The sequence below is a fragment of the Bubalus kerabau genome, chromosome 16, assembly GCF_029407905.1.
Source record: "Bubalus kerabau isolate K-KA32 ecotype Philippines breed swamp buffalo chromosome 16, PCC_UOA_SB_1v2, whole genome shotgun sequence".
Lineage (NCBI taxonomy): Eukaryota > Metazoa > Chordata > Mammalia > Artiodactyla > Bovidae > Bubalus > Bubalus kerabau.
This window is the reverse complement of record NC_073639.1, coordinates 50,880,584-50,900,465: the sequence shown is the minus strand read 5'-3', so window position 1 is coordinate 50,900,465 and position 19,882 is coordinate 50,880,584. Positions and strand designations below refer to the sequence as shown.

General features: G+C 38.9%; 1 protein-coding gene across 4 annotated transcripts in view; it reads left to right on the top strand.

Moving 5' to 3' along the window:
* PIWIL1 (piwi like RNA-mediated gene silencing 1) overlaps positions 1–19,882 on the top strand; it is a 37,224-nt gene that overhangs the window by 2,560 nt on the left and 14,782 nt on the right. For all 4 annotated transcript variants that reach the window (XM_055550200.1, XM_055550199.1, XM_055550201.1 and 1 more), the window contains 9 exons: positions 1,071–1,158; positions 2,175–2,286; positions 9,477–9,602; positions 10,103–10,317; positions 10,677–10,798; positions 11,886–11,966; positions 13,053–13,250; positions 13,750–13,861; positions 19,693–19,819. In XM_055550200.1, the coding sequence (XP_055406175.1) occupies positions 1,081–1,158; positions 2,175–2,286; positions 9,477–9,602; positions 10,103–10,317; positions 10,677–10,798; positions 11,886–11,966; positions 13,053–13,250; positions 13,750–13,861; positions 19,693–19,819 (1,171 nt within the window). In that variant the 5' untranslated portion in view covers positions 1,071–1,080. The remainder of the gene's footprint in view (positions 1–1,070; positions 1,159–2,174; positions 2,287–9,476; positions 9,603–10,102; positions 10,318–10,676; positions 10,799–11,885; positions 11,967–13,052; positions 13,251–13,749; positions 13,862–19,692; positions 19,820–19,882) is intronic.

Below are 19,882 nucleotides of genomic sequence, written 5' to 3'. Positions count from 1 at the left end.
TCCAATTCCTAGTCCTCCTGCATCTCAGTTTAAATATTAGTTTTGTCGCAGACAGACCTCTTCAGTATGTAAATTAGTTCCTGCTTTCCTCTTTGTAAGAACATTCTTCTTTGTTCCTTGTTAAACTTAAATATTTGTGGTTATGATTTTTTTCTGCCATTTCCACAAGGGCTCACATGTGTTGAATGCTCGTGGTATGCCAGGCACTTTGTGCTCTCTGTGTGTTCACATTGAGTTGTTCTCAGTTGACCTGTGTGGTATAGGTTGTTATTGACTATTTTACAAATACAGACACGAGTCGTAGGTTATGTGATTTGCTTCACAGGTTATGTGAAGAAGAGCCAGTCTGGCTCTGATAATAACCTGATGATACTGCTTTCTACCCTATAGTTGGGGGTGAGTTGGTGGAGAACCTTTTATACATGGTAATATATTTGATGCCTGATAGATCCTAGCTTACATTAGGTACTCATTTACAGGGTGCTGTTGAAAAAATGTGGGGAATTGTTGATCATGTATGGTAGGAGCAGTAAAGGAGTAGTTTGGAGATGAATGACTGTTTCCTTAGAGACAGAGTGGATGCCAGTCATTAAGAATGAAATTATGGGGCGTAAATGACGTGGTGAAAAAAAAAGATTAAGCTACATGCAACTGTGGAATGATCCAGGAAGATACAGTAGTGTATGTATAAGAGTTACTTAAAGGGCCTGGCAGAAAGCTTACCATAAGAGCCCTCTTGCATAGATTACATATCTAGGTGTGAAAGAACTATTCACCAATATCTTAAGACCTTTTATAATTAATTCAATTGAAAGATGACATACTGCATGAAAATAAGTCTGCTACTTCAGTGCTGTCACCTAGCACAGCAGCACTTAGGTTTTGCTGAAGGTGGGGATACTGCCTTAAGAGGCAGTATTGGATAGTGCCTTAAGAGGCTAGGAAACTCTGTGATTACCCAGGAGCTTATTTTAGAATCTTAACCAAATCAGTTTAAAGATAGCATTGTAGAAACACTCAAATATAATCGCAAACATTGAGTATTGTCTTCATGATTATTTCCTCTTAAGAAAAAGGAAAATGACTGGGAGAGCCAGAGCGAGAGCAAGAGGAAGGGCTCGTGGTCAGGAGATGGTGCAGCATGTGGGCGCCTCTGTGGTGAGTATGTCACTCTTTTCTAACTGCAGGGAGAGTCCTTGAGAAACAAACTGGCAAACGAAGATCATGGCATCTGGTCCCATCACTTCATGGGAAATAGATGGGGAAACAGGGGAAACAGTGGCAGACTTTATTTTTTTGGGCTCCAAAATCACTGCAGATGGTGACTGCAGCCATGAAATTAAAAGACCCTTACTCCTTGGAAGGAAAGTTATGACCAACCTAGACAGCATATTGAAAAGCAGAGACATTACTTTGCCAACAAAGGTCCGTCTAGTCAAGGCTATGGTTTTTCCAGTGGTCATGTATGGATGTGAGAGTTGGACTGTGAAGAAAGCTGAGCGCAGAAAGAATTGATGCTTTTGAACTGTGGTGTTGAAGAAGACTCTTGAGAGTCCCTTGGAAAGAGATCCAACCAGTCCATTCTGAAGGAGATCAGCCCTGGGATTTCTTTGGAGGGAATGATTCTGAAGCTGAAACTCCAGTACTTTGGCCACCTTATGCGAAGAGTTGACCCATTGGAAAAGACTCTGATGCTGGGAGGGATTGGGGGCAAGAGGAGAAGGGGACAACAGAGGATGAGATGGCCGGATGGCATCACTGACTCGATGGACGTGAGTCTGAGTGAACTCCGGGAGTTGGTGATGGACAGGGAGGCCTGGCGTGCTGTGATTCATGGGGTCGCAAAGAGTCGGACACGACTGAGCGACTGAACTGAACTGAAGCCTTCATCAGCTTAGGCTGTCAAATTAAATTTAAAAACTGTATCCTGTGAAGGAGGTAGGAACTGAACAAGGAAAATTGTGTTCTATGTCCTGAGGGTATTGGAAGTTGGTTCTTGACTTCACTTGGTAACCCTTCTTGAAGGAATTTCTTCGTAAGAGTAAGATATTTGATTACTAATTTAGATCAGTTTTGGTTGAATGCCTTAGATTTGTTTGACTAGTTATTTCCTCTGATGTCTGTGACCTCTTGACACAAAAAGAATGCTGTTTTTTATTTGCATATAACTGCAGAGTCAGCAGCCTGGTTACATTCAGCCTCGACCTCAGCAGCCGCCAGCAGAGGGGGAATTAGTTGGCCGTGGACGACAGAGAGGAACAGTGGGAGCAACAGGGAAGTCACAAGGTGAAGGGAGAGGGAAAGGGCTTCCTGTGTGTGTCTGTGCGCTTGTAGCAATAGATGGGGAGCAGTTACCAAAATCCTGTTTAAAGAAAAAGGAGTCCCAGCATCTCCCTCAGGCTGTGCAGCCTGCCATGGTTCGCAGTGCCTCAGGATTTCTTTTCTTGGCAACAAAAAAGAGCAAATACTAGAGCCCCACATGAGCTTTTACAAAGCAGGTAAATTCTAAACTAATTATAAATGTGCTTATTAGGTATTAATCAATTTAGAACATTCTCTTGGCTTCTTTAGTGGTTTTATCAAAGCTGTACCAACTTTAGTGTTTGTAACTTTGACTTATAAAATATATTTTCACGTGTGTGGTATTGGTTCATCCTGTGGCAGCCAGTGGAGTCAGAACGCCGGTTCTGATTCCAAAAATGGTGCTTTTTCCCTGCATTGTTCCAAAAGCTAATTTTTTTGGATGCTTGGTATAAGATTCTAATAGTTAATAAGTTTGGTTTTAGAATTGAAAAAAACAAACTCATATATATACGTAGAGAATTACTGTAGTAACAGTGGCTTTTAAAACCCTGGGCTTGGCATGGGAAATGGGCAGTAAAAGTGTTGAAGCAAATGGAAAACTTGAGAACAAAGCTGGTTCCTTGCTTTATGCCTTGCACCACTATGACCAAATATTTAGTCATCACAGATGAAACCCATGAAATTTAGAAAACATGGATAAATCTAAGATGAACTTGAAGTGCTATGAATTGAACTGTGACAGATACTGTCAGACTCAAGAGACAACTTGGAAACTTCCTGAAATTAGAAAACAGCTCATCTTTCTGATACACAGAGCAGTCTTATGAATCTGTGATGGGAAAGTGGACAAAGGAAAAGGCAAATCATTGAAAAGTGCAAAGGGCAGTGAAAATGCTAAGCCTTACCATTAAGTTTAAATTGAACTGGAGCATTTTTTAATCTGGTATTCTCCATTTTATTTTTTTCCAGTTTTGGCAATTTTAAAATTGGAACTTGTGTTCCATGTAGGATTGTACTAACTTTTGGATGGCGTTTGTAATGTGTAGCAGCATTACACTTTAGTAGCAGTTATATTCGTGGTAATTTATCCAGACACTGAATAAGTACAATCATGTAAGTAAGACTGTTAACTATATTCAAGACCCCAAAACTGGAAAAACCTGTTCGGTAAGGGTAAAACCTGTTGTACTTTAATAACAATGGAGTACCATTTAGCCATTTTCAAGAATGTAAAAACTTGACTGAAATGAAAACAAGTTGTAAAACAGCTTTGTATTTTTAGTAAATATGTGTTATTGTTGGTCAGTTGCTAAGTCGTGTCTGACTCTTTTTGACCCCATGGACTATAACCCACAGGCTCTTCTGTCGACAGGATTTTTCAGGCAAGAATACCGGAGTGGGTTGCTGTTTCAGGGATTGAATCTGCTTTTCCTGAGTTTCCTGCATTGCAGGCGGATTCTTTATCGCTGAGCCATTGGGAAAGCCCCAGTGGGCTACATGATGTTTTAATTTTTAAGGTCCTTGATTACAATTCGTTCATGGGAATCTCCGACTCAGTGGACATGGGTTTGGGTGGACTCTGGGAGTTGGTGATGGACAGGGAGGCCTGGCGTGCTGCAGTTCATGGGGTCGCAAAGAGTCGGACGTGACTGAGCGACTGAACTGAACTGATTGAATCACTTTCCCTGGATGAACTGATTGAATCATTTTCCTCAATCTTTTTTTAAAAAATTACCCATTTAATCCAAAAAGTGAACAGGGAGATATAATCCGTTCTATTAGAATAAATATGTCACATTAAGTTATAAATGTTTCTGATAATAGAAACATAAGGTTGCATGAGTTTCAAATATATAAGCCAAGTAAGAATTCTGTATCCAGCATTATAGCAGGATATATATCCTCCAACTAAATACCTTTAATGTGCTATATTTTTAAAATACCTTTTGAAATTATCTGATCTGGCAAGATAGTTGGAAAATCTTCAGAGGCCAAAAATGACAAGACTAAATCCAGAGTGGGAATCAAGTGCTGAAACCAGTGACTCCAAAAAACACCTCCAGGTCACTTGCTTTATTATATTTTCCCTAAACATTCTCTGTATTGATCTTCACTAATACATTTTTTTTAAACAATGACTCATGAATTTAAATTGAATTCTATGAAACTCAGTTCCCTACCTATATAAAGGTATATGTTTTTTAAAGATAAGGACCATTGTGAGGACTCAGTGATACTCAGGGTAATGCAAAGCCCTGTTTTACCGTCTTTCCCTGCTCTTGTAAGTATTACATCTGAGAAGTGCTTCTCACAGTAAACGTTCAAGTATCCACTGTGTTTTAGAAATTAAAATGACAGCCTTAACAGATTTATCACTAATGAGGCATTAAGTGGAGAAGGCAATGGCAACCCACTCCAGTACTCTTGCCTGGAAAATCTCATGGGCAGAGGACCCTGGTAGGCTGCAGTCCATGGGGTCTCGAAGAGTCAGACACGACTGAGTGACTTCACTTTCACTTTTCACTTTAATGCATTGGAGAAGGAAATGGCAACCCACTCCAGTGTTCTTGCCTGGAGAATCCCAGGGTCGTGGGAACCTGGTGGGCTGCCATCTCTGTAGTTGCACAGAGTTGGACATGACTGAAGCGACTTAGCAGCAGCAGCAGCAGAGACATTAAGACCTTGAGTTTTCACTCTGTAAAGTGGGATATGGTGACATGGGAGGACTCTTAAATAGAACAATAGCATGTCCTGATTTGTGTTTTTAATAAATCATTCTGGAAGCTGCATGGAAGGGGAGCAAAGTTTCCAGTTGTATCCCTTTAAAAAAATTTTATTTATTTAATTAGAGGCTAATTACAATATTGTGGTTTTTACCATGCATTGAGGTGAATCAGCCACAGGTGTACATGTGTCCCCGTCCAGAACCCCTTCCCACATCCTTCCACATCCCATCTTTCTGGGTTGTCCTGGTACACCAACTTTGAGTACCCTGTTTCATGCATCGAACATGGACTGGTCATCTTTTTCACATATGGTAGTATACATGTTTCAATGCTATTCTCTCAAATCATCCCACCCTCACCTTCTCCCACAGAGTCCAAAAATCTGTTCTTTACATCTGTCTCTTTCACTGTCTTGCATATAGGGTTGTTGTTACCATCTTTCTAAATTCCATATATATGTGTTAATATACTGTATTGGTGTTTTTCTTTCTGACTTACTTCACTGTGTAACAGGCTCCAGTTTCATCCACCTCATTAGAACTTACTCAGATATGTTCTTTTTTTTATAGCTGAGTAATATTCCATTGTGTATATGTACCACAACTTTCTTATCAATTTGTCTACTGATGGACATCTAGGTTGCTTCCATGTCCCAGCTATTATAAACAGTGCTGTGATGAATGTTGGGGTACACGTGTCTCTTTTAATTCTGGTTTCCTTGGTGTGTATGCCCAGCAGTGGGATTGCTGGGTCCTATGGCAGTTCTTTTTCCAGTTTTTTAAGGAATCTCCTCACTGTTCTCCATAGTGGCTGTACTAGTTTGCATTCCCACCAACAGCGTAAGAGGGTTCCCTTTTCTCCACCCTCTCCAGCATTTATTGTTTGTAGACTTTTTGAAGGTAGCCATTCTGACTGGGGTGTGATGATACCTCATTGTGGTTTTGATTTGCATTTCTCTGATAATGAGTGATGCTGAGCATCTTTTCATGTGTTTGTTAGTCATCTGTCTTCTTTGCAGAAATGTCTGTTTAGTTCTTTGGCCCATTTTATGATTGAGTCATTTATTTTTCTGGTATTGAGCTGCATAAACTGCTTGTATATTTTGGAGATTACTTTTCATTTCCTATTATTTTCTTCCATTCTGAAGGCTGCCTTTTCACCTTGCTTATAGTTTCCTTCATTGTGAAAAAGCTTTTAATTTAATTAGTTCCCATTTGTTTATTTTTGCTTGTATTTCCATTACTCTGGGAGGTGGGTCATAGAGGATCTTGCTGTGATTTGTGTCAGAGACTGTTCTGCCTGTTTTCCTCTAGTTTTATAGTTTCTGGTCTTACATTTAGATCTTTAATCCATTTTGAGTTTATTTTTGTCTATGGTGTTAGAAAGTGTTCCAGTTTCATTATTTTACAGGTGGTTGACCAGTTTTCCCAGCACCAGTTGTTAAAGAGATTGTCTTTTTTCCATTGTATATTTTTGCCTCCTTTGTCAAAGATAAGGTGTCCATAGGTGTGTGGATTCATCTCTGGACTTTCTATTTTGTTCCATTGATCTATATTTCTGTTTTTGCACCAGTACCATACTATCTTGATGGCTGTAGCTTTGTAGTGTAGTCCAAAGTCAGGCAGGTTGATTGCTCCAGTTCATCTTCTTTCTCCAGTTGTATCCCCATTTAAAACATCTTTTAGATTGATAGTTACTCAAATTTTGACTAAAGTATTAATAGTAGCAGTACTATATGTGGAGAGGGGAGCAGACGTCATTATTCTTTTCAGAAACTTGCAGTTAGATTTTCATATCCATAACTTTTTTTTCAAGAGAAACTCAAATTTTTCAAGGAAGAATTCAAATTAAGCATTTATGACCAGTTGTTGCTCTCAGATTAGATTCAGTATACCTGACCTTTGTTAGTGTGGACACCTTAAGCTGAAAGTCTTTAGTATAAAAAGTTCACCAGGGGTTTATTCAGTGGCTGAGTCATGTCTGACTCTTTTGCAACCCCAGGAACTGTAGCCTGCCCGGTTCCTCTGTCCATATAATTTCCCAGGCAAGAATACTGGAGTAGGTTGCCATTTCCTTCTCCAGGGGATCTTCCTGATCTGTCTCCTGCATTGGCAGACAGATTCTTTACCACTGAACCACCAGGGAAGCCCCCAGATACTGAAAGATTTTAAAATGTAGAGACAGAGAGAGAACAAACAAATAAGACACTAAGGGGGGTATAGGGGATGGGGCTGGGAGTGGGATAAACTGTGAGACTGAGATTGACATACACACACTACTATGTATAACATAATGAGAAATGAGAACCTACTGTATAGCACTGGGACCTCAGTGCTCTGTGGTGACAGAGAGGGGATATATGTATGGCTGATTCACTTTTCTGTACAGCAGAAACTAACACAACATTGTAAAGCAACTAAATTCCAATTAAAAAAAAACTAAGATAATAAGACTTAAAACTAGAGCCCCTGAAAATCTTGAGGCACAAGAACCAGCATATTTAGCAGTACTTTTAAAGTGCTTTATAAATGAAGCTCTTACTTAAAACTTACCACATTCCAGTAAAAATCTGTTACAATCAATTTTTCAGGTGTAGAAATTGAACCTCATATTAAAATAACTTGTTTACAAGATATATCAGGAACCGATATATTTTGTTTGAGCTACATTACTTCTCTTTGAGAAGCTGGCAGTTCTAAGCTAATTTTAGCATTTGTGATTAGAAGAGGACTGGTCTCCCTTATCTTTTTGTTCTCCCAAGTCCATGACTTCTGTCACTAAGATTTATGTTTTGGTCAGAAAGTCTGGTTGGGCTCCCTCTTGCCATCACATCCAGATTCCAGGCAAGACTGGCAGCTAGGGGCGTGGAGAATATAAAAGCCAGCTATTAATGCCTTTAAGGTGCTTTCGTAGAAGTTTCATCCAGTAATTTCTGCAAAAGTCTCTTAGGCCATCCTTATGTGCAAGGAAGGTAGAAATTTTAGTCTATTAGGTATGTGTGTGCACTCAGTCACTCAGTAGTGTCCAACTCTTTGTGAGAACATGTACTGTAGCCTACCAGGCTCCTCTGTCCACAGAATTTCCCAAGCAAGAATACTGGAGAGGTTGCCATTTCCTACTTCAGGGGATCTTTGCAACTTAGGGCTCAAACCCTTGCCTCCTGCATTGGCAGGCCGATTCTTTACCACTATGCCACCTGGGAATCCCCTATTAGGTGTGTTACTTCCTAAATAAACTTTTAAAATAATGAAATATTGTTTATTGTGTAGTCAGCAGTCTCTGCTACACAAGGTAACATGCATGTTAACTGCAAGCTAGAATTTAACACTTGTCTATATAGCTTGTATTTGTTCTTTGGTCCACATCATACTAGTTATATGAAGTGTTCAGTTCAGTCACTCAGTCGTGTCCTACTCTTTGCGACGCTATGAACTGCAGCACGCCAGGCCTCTCTGTCCATCACCAACTCCCAGAGTCCACCCAAACCCATGTCCATTGAGTCGGTGATGCCATCCAACCACCTCATCCTCTGTCGTCCCCTTCTGCCCTCAATCTTTCCCAGCATCAGGGTCTTTTCAAGTGAGTCATCTCTTTGCATCAGATGGCCAAAGTATTGGAGTTCAGCTTCAACATCAATCCTTCCAATGAACACCCAGGACTGATTTCCTTTAGGATGGACTGGTTGGATCTCCTTGCAGTCCAAGGGACTCTCAAGAGTCTTCTTCAACACCACAGTTCAAAAGCATCAATTCTTCAGTGCTCAGCTTTCTTTGTAGTCCAACTCTCACATCCATACATGACCACTGGAAACATTTTATACAGATTAAAAGACTTAATAATTTGGATATTTTAACCACAGTTTTTGCAAGTAACCATGTACTGATAGTTAACCTACCCCTAGATGTGTATCATGGTCACGGGATATGCACAGGTTCATCCCACCCATTCTGCTGGTTTTTAAGGGAATTGGTGAGGAAATTACATTTTAAACTTCAACATTTTCTAATTCAGGTAGCACATTTAAACTTTATAAACTGCCAATTCTTACAGCTATAATTATATCATAAAAGTTGTGAAAATACTGATATTAAGGCCCTTAGGTGGTATTATGCCTACAGACAGAAAAATAATTACCCAATCAGCAAATGTATTTTTCTAAGTTCTTGAATCAGTCCAGTCATCTTGATCTTCTATATATGTCCTGTGAGGGAGCTGAGTTTGCCTAGGGTGGTGACAAGCAGGGCTCCATGGAAGAGGGTCTAGCTGCGAAGTTGCTTTTTCCTTGGGCTGGCAGACACCTAGACATCCTGACAGGGTCGTTACGCGCTGTGTTTAGCGCCACAGGAGGCTTTGGGTTTCCTGCCGTAGTGCACTTTGGGAATTGCATTTGTCATGTTGCGTATTACTTAGATGTATTTATTTCTTTGTTATTTTTTTTTTTTAAAGAACTCCAGATATCTGCTGGATTCCAGGAGTTATCATTAGCAGAGAGAGGAGGTCGTCGTAGAGACTTTCATGATCTTGGTGTGAATACAAGACAGAACCTAGATCATGTGAAAGAATCAAAAACAGGTAGGTTAATCATTAAGAATAAGTGTCATGAGATTACTTTTCAAGTACACAGGACAGTAAATTGAAGCACTTTCACTTAGGTGTTTATTTGTATGATGAATTGCTCGGGTGAAAGAGTTTGTTTGTTCAAAGACTGCATGGATACTTTTTCCATTTTCCTCTCCTTTTTGGTTTTGAAATAGGTCATAGATGTTTTCAGCTGCACTGAAATGTTTGGATACATATCACATAGATCACTTTTCTCTTTAATGCTTTTTGCTATAAAGATTTCATTGCTTCAGTTGTAAATTACTTTAGGGATAATTGTTTTCTAAATGGATGCTTCCAGTAATTTATGGAAATAGAATAGCAGTCCCCGAAGTCAGATGTCTGAGAACTTGTGTTGTCTGTTGCTCTTAGCTCTTTGCGTACAGAACTGCATCTGCCTTGGCATGACAGTGAAGACTTCAAGGAAGCATAAACTTGACATATCATTAATCGAACATGACTTACTTTTACAGGTTCTTCAGGTATTATCGTAAGGCTAAGCACTAACCATTTCCGATTGACATCCCGTCCCCAGTGGGCCTTATATCAGTATCACATTGACTATAATCCATTGATGGAAGCCAGAAGACTCCGCTCAGCTCTTCTTTTTCAACATGAGGATTTAATTGGAAGGTGTCATGCTTTTGATGGAACGATACTATTTTTACCTAAAAGACTACAGCACAAGGTTATTTTAGTTGTTGGAATGGGGAGAGGGAAATGGGGATTCCCACCTCAGAGCCAAACTGCAACATTCTAGGGTAGCTTTAGAGAAACCCCATTCTGTCTGTTAGGGTTTATAATACCCCCAAAGGGTGTTCTGGCATAATTGTATCACTCTTAGATCTACCTGAATGACTTAATCATTACAATCAAGTAATAATAAAGGACTTAAAATCATTTTCTCATACCCATTCTTTTTTTTTTTTAACTTTTCTCAATTTTCATGAGCTTGATCTTGATGGCTCAGATTGTTGCCTTATTCAACAGGCTTATGTATTGGGCTTATTTTAACAAAAGTTTGGTTTTCCATCACTCTGGCTTCAGGTTACTGAAGTTTTTAGTCAGACTCGAAATGGAGAGCACGTGAGGATAACAATCACCCTGACAAATGAACTCCCACCTACGTCACCAACTTGTTTGCAGTTCTATAATATTATTTTCAGGAGGTATGTTACTGTTTTTCTTTTAACATTTTAATAATAACATTTAATAATCTAAAGTTGAAAGGCAAGTATAGTAAGTACTTGTATACTTAGTACCTAGATTTGACAGTGATTGGTTAAGATCATTGGGTTACTCTTGAGTTTTAATCATTTTTAGGTGTGATATACTGATATAAATCTCATTTATTTGCTTTAAGCAAGTGTCATGTCGTTCACTTCCTTATTTGTGTTGAGATTAGACCTTTTAAATCCTATTTGAGCCTCTATTAAGAACACACAGTCTCTCAGAGGTCTGTCACTAACCTTATATTCCTTCTCTCCCACAGTGGGTACCAATTCAGAAAACAGGGCAGGATTTAGGCCTATTCAGATTTATTTCTTCCATCATAGGACATATACTGCATGCTCTATAATTTGCTTTCAGTGTGGATACTCTTTTTTTCCAAATCCAAAATTAGGACACATGTTTTAAGGAGACTGCCCTCTATCCACCTGCTGAGTGGGAAGCAATCTGGATGAGACTGAAATTGGTGTGAGAATAGTGAGACATAATACTGGGGTTTGTAATTTACCCTTTTAAGATGGTCATAAGATATCTGCTACTGATTAATCTTGGTAGATATTTACTTGAATTAATGCAATAGGAGATTTACTTTTCTGTGAATGATGGGTTGGCAAACTTTTTTTCTTTTTTTTGCAAATGGCCAGATAGTAAACATTTTAGGTTTTTCAGGCCATATTATCTGTATCTCAACCATTCTACTTTGCTGTTGAAGCAGAAAAGCAGTCATTGAGCACATAACGATCATGGTTGTGTTCCAATGATGGACACTTCACTGATGGACACTGAAACTTGAATTTCTTATAATTCATGCATCTTTATCCATTATTATAGTTTTGATTTTTTTTCTAGACCTTTAAAAGCTGTTTAAAAAAAATAGCTCTTAGGCCATACAAAAACCAGCAGGTAGGCTGGATTTGGCCCACCTACAAGCTATAGTTTGCCAACCTATGCTGTAAGCAGTATGCCATTATAATTGTAGTGTGGGATACTTATCAGTAGTCATTATTCTGACTTTTCAAATTCTAGGCTTTTGAAGATCATGAATTTGCAACAAATTGGACGGAATTACTATAACCCAAGTGACCCAATTGATATTCCAAATCATAGGTTTGTATAAATTGGGAAGTTTCTATTTCTTAGGTTTAATCACAGACTTTGAAAGTGATGCTCTGTTTTGAAATGATCAGATTTACTATGGCTGTTAATGGTACCCATCACATTAAATGAACATTTAACTTGGTTTGAACAATAAAGGAGACATCCCAGGATACCTGGCGCTTTAAAGATCATGGGATATTTACTTGTCGCAGGGAAAATGCATAGAGTTTTCCAACACAAAGTTTATATTTGCTCTTCAGTTGCTCAGTTGTGTCCGACTCTTTGCAACCCCATAGACTGCAGCATGCGAGGCTTCCTTGTCCATCACCAGCTGCTGGAGCTTGTTCAAACTCATGTCCATTGAGTTGGTGATGCCATCCAACCATCTCATCCTCTTTTGTCCCCTTCTCCTGCTGCCTTCTATTTTCCCAGCATCATGGTCTTTTCCAGTGAATCAGCTCTTCACATCAGGTGGCCAAAGTATTGGAGCTTCAGTTTCAGCATCAGCCCTTACAGTGAATATTCTGGACCGATTTCCTTTAGCGTTGACTGGTTTGATCTCCTTACAGTCCAAGGGACTCTCAAACGTCTTCTCCAATACCACAGTTCAAAAGCATCAGTTCTTCAGCACTCAGCTTTCTTTATGGTCCATCTCTCAAATCTGTACATGCTTACACATCCATACATACACATATTTGCTCATCACCTAAACTCATCACAAAAACTCATCACCTAATTATGATTGCTTCAAAAGTTACTGCAGTGTATCAAGATGTACACTCAAATGGTTTAGGTTTATTTATAATAATTGTAGATATTTTCAATTAGACTTTTCAAGTTTTTAGATCAATATAAAATTTTAGTAAAGTTAGTGTATTAATTTAAAATGGAAATTATAATGTTATTATAAAATAACATTCATTGTTGGAGATCTTAAAAAGATCAGTATTTATCTGGAAAAGATAAAAATAAGTAAATTTAGTGAAAGACTTATCCTTTTGACCTAGCTAATAGAGGTAAAAAACAACTTGTTACATACAAAGCATATTGGGGTATTCATAGGAGTTACTTCATGGCTTTCATTCCATTTGACAGATTGGTGATTTGGCCTGGCTTCACTACTTCTATTCTTCAGTATGAAAATAACATCATGCTCTGCACTGATGTCAGTCATAAAGTTCTTCGAAGTGAAACTGTTCTAGATTTCATGTTCAACTTGTTTCATCAAACCGAAGAACACAAATTTCAAGAACAAGTGTCTAAGGAACTGATTGGTTTAATTGTTCTCACCAAGTAAGACTTTTAAGAATGTAAACTAATTTTACAAGTCTTAAGATGTTTGGGCTTTCTAGCCCTAAAATGTTAGTTGGGAAGTAGGGTTTAAGATTGAGAGGTGAGAGTAGCACAGAAATGGGAGGGAAACTTACAACCTCTCTTAAGAGTTAAAAGATTGGGGGGAATATACTCATCTGAAAAGGAGAAATATCCAATTATTTCTGTCCTTTTTAGTTATAATTTTATTTTCTAATATTAATTTAGTTACATCCCCATCCATCTAGCGTCAGTTCAGTTCAGTTGCTCAGTCGTGTCCAACTCTGTAACCCCATAGACTGCAGCACACCAGGCTTCACAGCTTTTAAGAAATTTGTTTCCTTGTTCTTTCTATACTATTGCACATTACCAAATGATTTGAAATTTTATTTTCTAGAAAGTGTATGTTGTCTAGTTTTTTCTTTTTAATAACATTTCTACATGTTTTAATCAAATATTGACAAATCTCAACTGGTCATAGGTATAACAACAAAACATACAGAGTAGATGATATTGACTGGGACCAGAATCCAAAGAGTACCTTTAAGAAAGCAGATGGCTCTGAAGTCAGTTTCTTAGAGTACTACAGGAAGGTAAGACATTAATATTGATTTTTATCTTTTTAATGTGAATTGCTTGGACCTTAGGAGAAATCTGAAATACCTTCAGTAGAATTTTCTAATAGCTAATGAATTTTCTAATACATATGGAACAAGTGGCTCTTAAAGCTGTATATAAATATGTTTATCAACCCAGTCACAGCATAGTTAGCTCATTAGCAAGTGAGATGTGCTCTTTACTGGTTCTTTTTCTGAAGCAGATTCAGGATTACATTTGAATTTAACCATGTAGAGGACAAAGATAATAGATGATAAAAAATACAAGTTAACAGCTTACCATACTGTCTGATTCTGTAACTAGCACTTTTTCAAAAACTTCATCTGCCAATGGCAGCTCAAGATCTTTGAACCCTTAGCATCAGTTGTGATAAATCTGCAAATGGGTTAACTCTTAACCTTTGTCTAACATGTTGACAGAAGTCAGACAGACTTGTTACATGGAGGTTAGATAGTAAGTTCAGTGGTTGATCTTCCAGCACCAGTTTGTAAAAGATGATTCTAGCTTTTGGCACAGTGATCACTAAATTGAAAAAGACACCAGAGACAAATAACATTAAGTTTGTACAAAAGTAATTGTGGCTTTGGACCATGAATTTCAAGTCATCATCAGTTCAATTCAGTTGCTCAGTCATGTCCGACTCTCTGGGACCCCATGGACTGCAACACGCCAGGCTTTCCTGTCCGTCACCAACTCCTGGAGCTTGCTCAAACTCGTGTCCATCAAGTTGGTGATGCCATTCAACCATCTCATCCTCTGTTGTCCCCTTCCCCTCCTGCCTTCAATCTTTCCCAGCACCAGGGTCTTTTCCAGTGAGTCAGTTCTTTGCATCAGGTGGCCAAAGTACTGGAACTTCAGCATCAGTCCTTCCAATGAATGTTCAGGACTGATTTCCTTTAGGATTGACTGATTTGATCTCCTTACTGTCCAAGGGACTCTCAAGAGTCTTCTCCAATAGCACAGTTCAAAAGCATTAATTCTTTGGCATTCAACTTTGTTTATGGTCCATCTCTCACATCCATACATGACTATTGGAAAAACCATAGCTATGACAGAATAGACCTTTGTCAGTAATGTCTCTGCTTTTTAATATGCTGTCTAAGTTTGTCGTAGTTTTTCTTCCAAGGAGCAAGCGCCTTTTAATTTCATGGCTGCAGTCACCATCTGCAGTGATTTTGGAGCCCAAGAAAATAAGCTCTGTCACTGTGTCCATTGTTTCCCCATCTCTTTGCCCTGAAGTTATGGGACTGGATGCTATGATCTTCATTTTCTGAATGTTGAGTTTTAAGCCAACTTTTTCACTCTCCTCTTCCACTTTCTTCAAGAGGCTCTTTAGTTCCTCTTTGCTTTCTGATATAAGGGTGGTGTCATCTGCATATCTGAGCTTATTGGTATTTCTCCTGGCAATCTTGATTCCAGCTTATGCTTCATCTAGCCCAGCATTTCACATGATGTACTCTGCATATGCATGGTGACAATATACAGCCTTGACATACTCCTTTCCCAATTTGGAAACAGTCCGTTGTTCCATGTCCAGTTCTAACCGTTGCTTCTTAACCTGCATATGGATTTCTCAGGAGGCAGGTCAGGTGGTCTGGTATTCCCATCTTTTTCAGAATTTTCCAGTTTGTTTGTGAGCCACACAGTCAAAGGCTTTAGTGTAAAGGAAGCAGAAGTAGATGTTTTTCTGGAATTCTCTTACTTTTTCTGTGATCCAGTGGATGTTGGCAGTTTGATCTCTGGTTCTTCCTTTTCTAAATCCAACTTGTACGTCTGAAAGTTCTTGGTTCATGTACTGTTGAAACCTAATTTGGAGAATTTTGAGCATTACTTTGCTAGAGTGGAAGATGAGTGCAATTTGGCGGTAATTTAAACATTCTTTGGCATAGCCTTTCTTTGGGATTGGAATGAAAACTGACCTTTTCCAATCCTGTGGCCACTGCTGAGCTTTCCAAATTTGCTAGCATATTGAGTGTAGCACTTTAACAGTATCATCTTTCAGGATTTGAAATAGCTCAGCTGGAATTCCATCACCTCCACTAGCTTTATTCAAAGTGATGCTTCTTCAGGCCCATTTGACTTTGCACTCCAGGATATCTTGCTCTCGGTGAGTGATCACACTATCGTGGTTATCTGGGTCATTAAGATCTTTTTTGTACAGTTCTTCTGTGTATTCTTGCCACCTCTTCTTAATCTCTTCTGCTTCTATTAGGTCCACACCGTTTCTGTCCTTTATCGAGCCCATCTTTGCATGAAATGGTCCCTTGGTATCTCTAATTTTCTTGAAGAGATCTCTGGTCTTTCATAACTAAGCTCCAACACATCTTTATTAACCAAAATAGGCAGCATTCCAATCAACACATTTTTGCCAACGAGAAATAAGTTTGTTTATTCCTATAGTGTAAAAATCTGTGCTTCAGGATTAGATGAACTCTTGGAAAGCATTTGCTGCCTTCTGCTGGTTGTGGAAGCATTTTGCCAATAGAAAGTTGTCAAGATGCTTGAAAAAGTGGTAGTCAGTTGGCTCGAGGTCAGGTGAATACGGCCGATGAGGCAAAACCTTGTAGCCCAATTGTTTGAACTTTTGAAGCGTTGATTATTGATGTGAGGTTAGGCATTGTTGTGGAGAAGTGGGCCTGTTTTGTTGGCTAATACTGGCTGCAGGCTTGCAGTTTTTGGTGCATCTCATCAATTTGCTGAGCATACCTTTCATATATAATGTTTTCACCGGGATTCAGAAAACTGTAGTGGATCAAATGAGCATCAGATGACCAGAAAAAGGTTTTTTTGGCACAAGTTTGTCTTTGGGAAATGCTTTGGAGCTGCTTCTCGGTCTAACCACTGAGCTGGTTGTTGCCAGTTGTATAAAATCCACTTTTGATATTGTTGCATAGAATAAGACAATTCAAAACTAGTTTTTTGGTTTGTGGTCAGCTTGTGAGGCACCCATTTGTGGAACTTTTTCACCTTTCCAGTTTGCTTCAAATGCAGAATGACCACAGAATGGTCGACGTTGAGTTCTTCAGCAGCGTCTGGTATAACTGTAAGGGGATCAGGTTCAGTGATGCTCTCAGTTGGTCATTGTCGATTCCGATGGCCGGCCACTGCTCTCCTCATCTTCAAGTCTCTTGTGTCTTTTGTAAGACTTCTGCAGTATACATTTGTTAGCAGTTCCTGGGCCAAATGTATTGTTAATGTTGTAAGTTGTCTCTGCTGCTTTATGATACATTTTGAACTAAAAAAAATATTGCTTGAATTTGCTTTTTGTGTAACATTTCTATAGTCTGAAATAAATATAAGCAGCAAGTAATAAGTCATTAGCAAGAAATGTACATTAAAATGATGTATAACCACATTTATTTAAGAATGAATTCCAATATCAAATGGCAAAGTTCAACAGTGTAAAACTGAAGTTACTTGTGGACCAACCTAATAGAACAGCTACTGACTAGAAGAAAATAAAATGTTTCTATAGGAAGGCATCAGACATTGTTGTAGTGGTCAGAGATGAGCAGATCTGCCTCCTAAATTCTTAGAAGTCACTTCCCATTTGATGTGCTCTGTCAGAAGTGCAGGAAAACACATCAGTTAAAATTTAAAGCTTGTCTTTGAAGTGCTAAAATTTATATAACTTTTTCTATTTTCTGTAGATTTTTTTTTCTGAAAAGTAGAATAAATGAACTATTGTGTGTGTGTGTGTGTTTATATATATTATGTCAAAAGTATTCATCTGACTGGTGATCTTTGAAATGTCTTTTTGCTGAAAAATCTGTTGCTGCCTGATCTTCAGCTGCTCTCCTGTGAATGAGAAGATCAGATGCCACTCTGGAGGGAAATGATGCCCTAAGAAGTTGCATTAAGAACTGGTCTTACTCTGGCAAAATGAAAACAGGCCAAGGGTCATCTCAGCTTGATTTCCCTACTGCTGTTTTTAACCTCTGAAAATTCCTTGTAGACTTGAACCACGTTTGACCTAGATTCTTCTGAGTGTCAGAGGTTACTGTGACGAACGAGCTCTGGCATTTTTCTGTAGTTCATTTGAATAAGCACGATCAGGGATGGGTAGAGTTGGTATACATCAGCAGCAAGTACAGAGAGGATACAGTTGAAAGTTGATTTAAACCTGAAGCAAGATCAAGGAAAATTCTCCCCTTCTCTGACTAGTACCGAATCTTGCATGCCTGCTTGTTCTTCCACAATTGAAGTGAACATCCTATTAGTTGTTGACATACTTCAGGGTTCTGCCTCAGGTCCCCAGTTGCTATATATTTACTCTTCAGGTGATCTCCAGTCTGTGCAAAGACTTCAGATATAATATGTTAACAGTTGGGTGGACTTGAAATATGTGAAAGAAATAAGGCATTCTTAAAACTTCGTAGTGGAAATTCAGTTTTAGTAATAAGTGATGGCTTAGATATTATATGTTGAAGAGAATATCTAGGAAGTGAAGTACTCAGGGTGGGAGAGAAGGGCCTTTGGAAGGGAAGATCATGGTCAATAACTTAAAAAATCTAATATTAAACAGAAATGAAAGTGCTGGTTCTTCAGATGTAGGGGAAAGTGTTAAAAGAACTGACAGGCTTTCTTTTACGCACTAAGAATATAGAAGAGGGAAATCCCACAGCTCTGTAATTAAGAATTATGCATTTTAAGGCCCTTTGTGAAATAGAGAAATAGGAATACTTCTGAAATCACTACCACCGTTCTACCTGTGTGTATACCCAAGTGAATGATGTGTAAGCAGGGTGACTGTTAATAGACCCCTAATAAAAATAGTATGATAAAATAAATAATACAGATAAGTGGAGCAGAGGTCACATATGCATGTTCTACTTGGAATTTTTTTGCCTGGATGATTGGTAAAGAGTTGAGTGTGGGACAGAGTCAGTGCAAGCTGAAATTCATGGTCTCTTACTTCATGATGGTAGGCGGCCGGGACCTTGACTGCATGGCAGGAAGGAGGAAGGGCAGGTGGAGGAGGCTTGTGGGGAGGGCAGCACGCACGGAATGGCCGTGATGGCACTGCTGGCCTGTGTATTACTGCAGATGTGATTTTATTTGAGAATAAAGTTAGAGCTAAATTAACCAGGGTAACGATGCTAGGAGAGGATACAGGAAATGATAGAGAGGGCTTCTAGAAGCCCTCTCTAGTGAAGGGAATGCAAGAGGTCTGCTGTGGTCTAGAATTGTAGGGCTGACCTGGAGGCCAGAGACCTGTCTCACACATGTTAGATCCTAGACATCAACATGTTTGGTCTCTTTACATATTGTAAATCTAATCTTAGACAGTGATTACATGTGGGCAGTCTTAAGATGGGGAACCTTAATACTGCTCAGTTGAAATTCAACTGCAAAGTAAACTTTCAACTTTCCCTAATTAACACTGTTCCATAGAGTGTGCACATTTTCCCTCCCCCCTTTATTCTTAGTGTGAGACTTCTTTCATGAGCTCATCCTTACTATGAGTAGTTTTAGAGGAATTACGCTGTTGTGAAGACCTGGAGTTACACAGACTACTGTTTCTGAACCAAGAAGTCAAAAAAATGAAGTAAATAGAAATGGAACAAAAAGTCAAAACTTAGAGCCTTACCATCCTTGACCATTTAAGTTTTTAGGAGAAAAGATGAGTCTATAAATCACAACCTATTTTAATAGGACCAGAAAGACAGTATGTTTTACTTGGAAACAGATACTAGCCTTGCTATTAGCATATATGCTTAGTTTTAAAAAGTGAAACTTTTTTGTCCATTAACATGTTACTAAAGGCATTTACTGTGAACAGCGATATCTTTCTTCCCTTAAATAGCAATATAACCAAGAAATCACTGACTTGAAACAGCCAGTTTTGGTCAGTCAGCCTAAGAGAAGGAGAGGCCCTGGCGGCACATTACCAGGCCCAGCCATGCTCATCCCTGAGCTCTGCTACCTCACAGGTATGCTGACTTGTCTCCATTGGTGAAGCCACTGTGTAGTTCCCCTTCAGTTCTAGGAGCCAT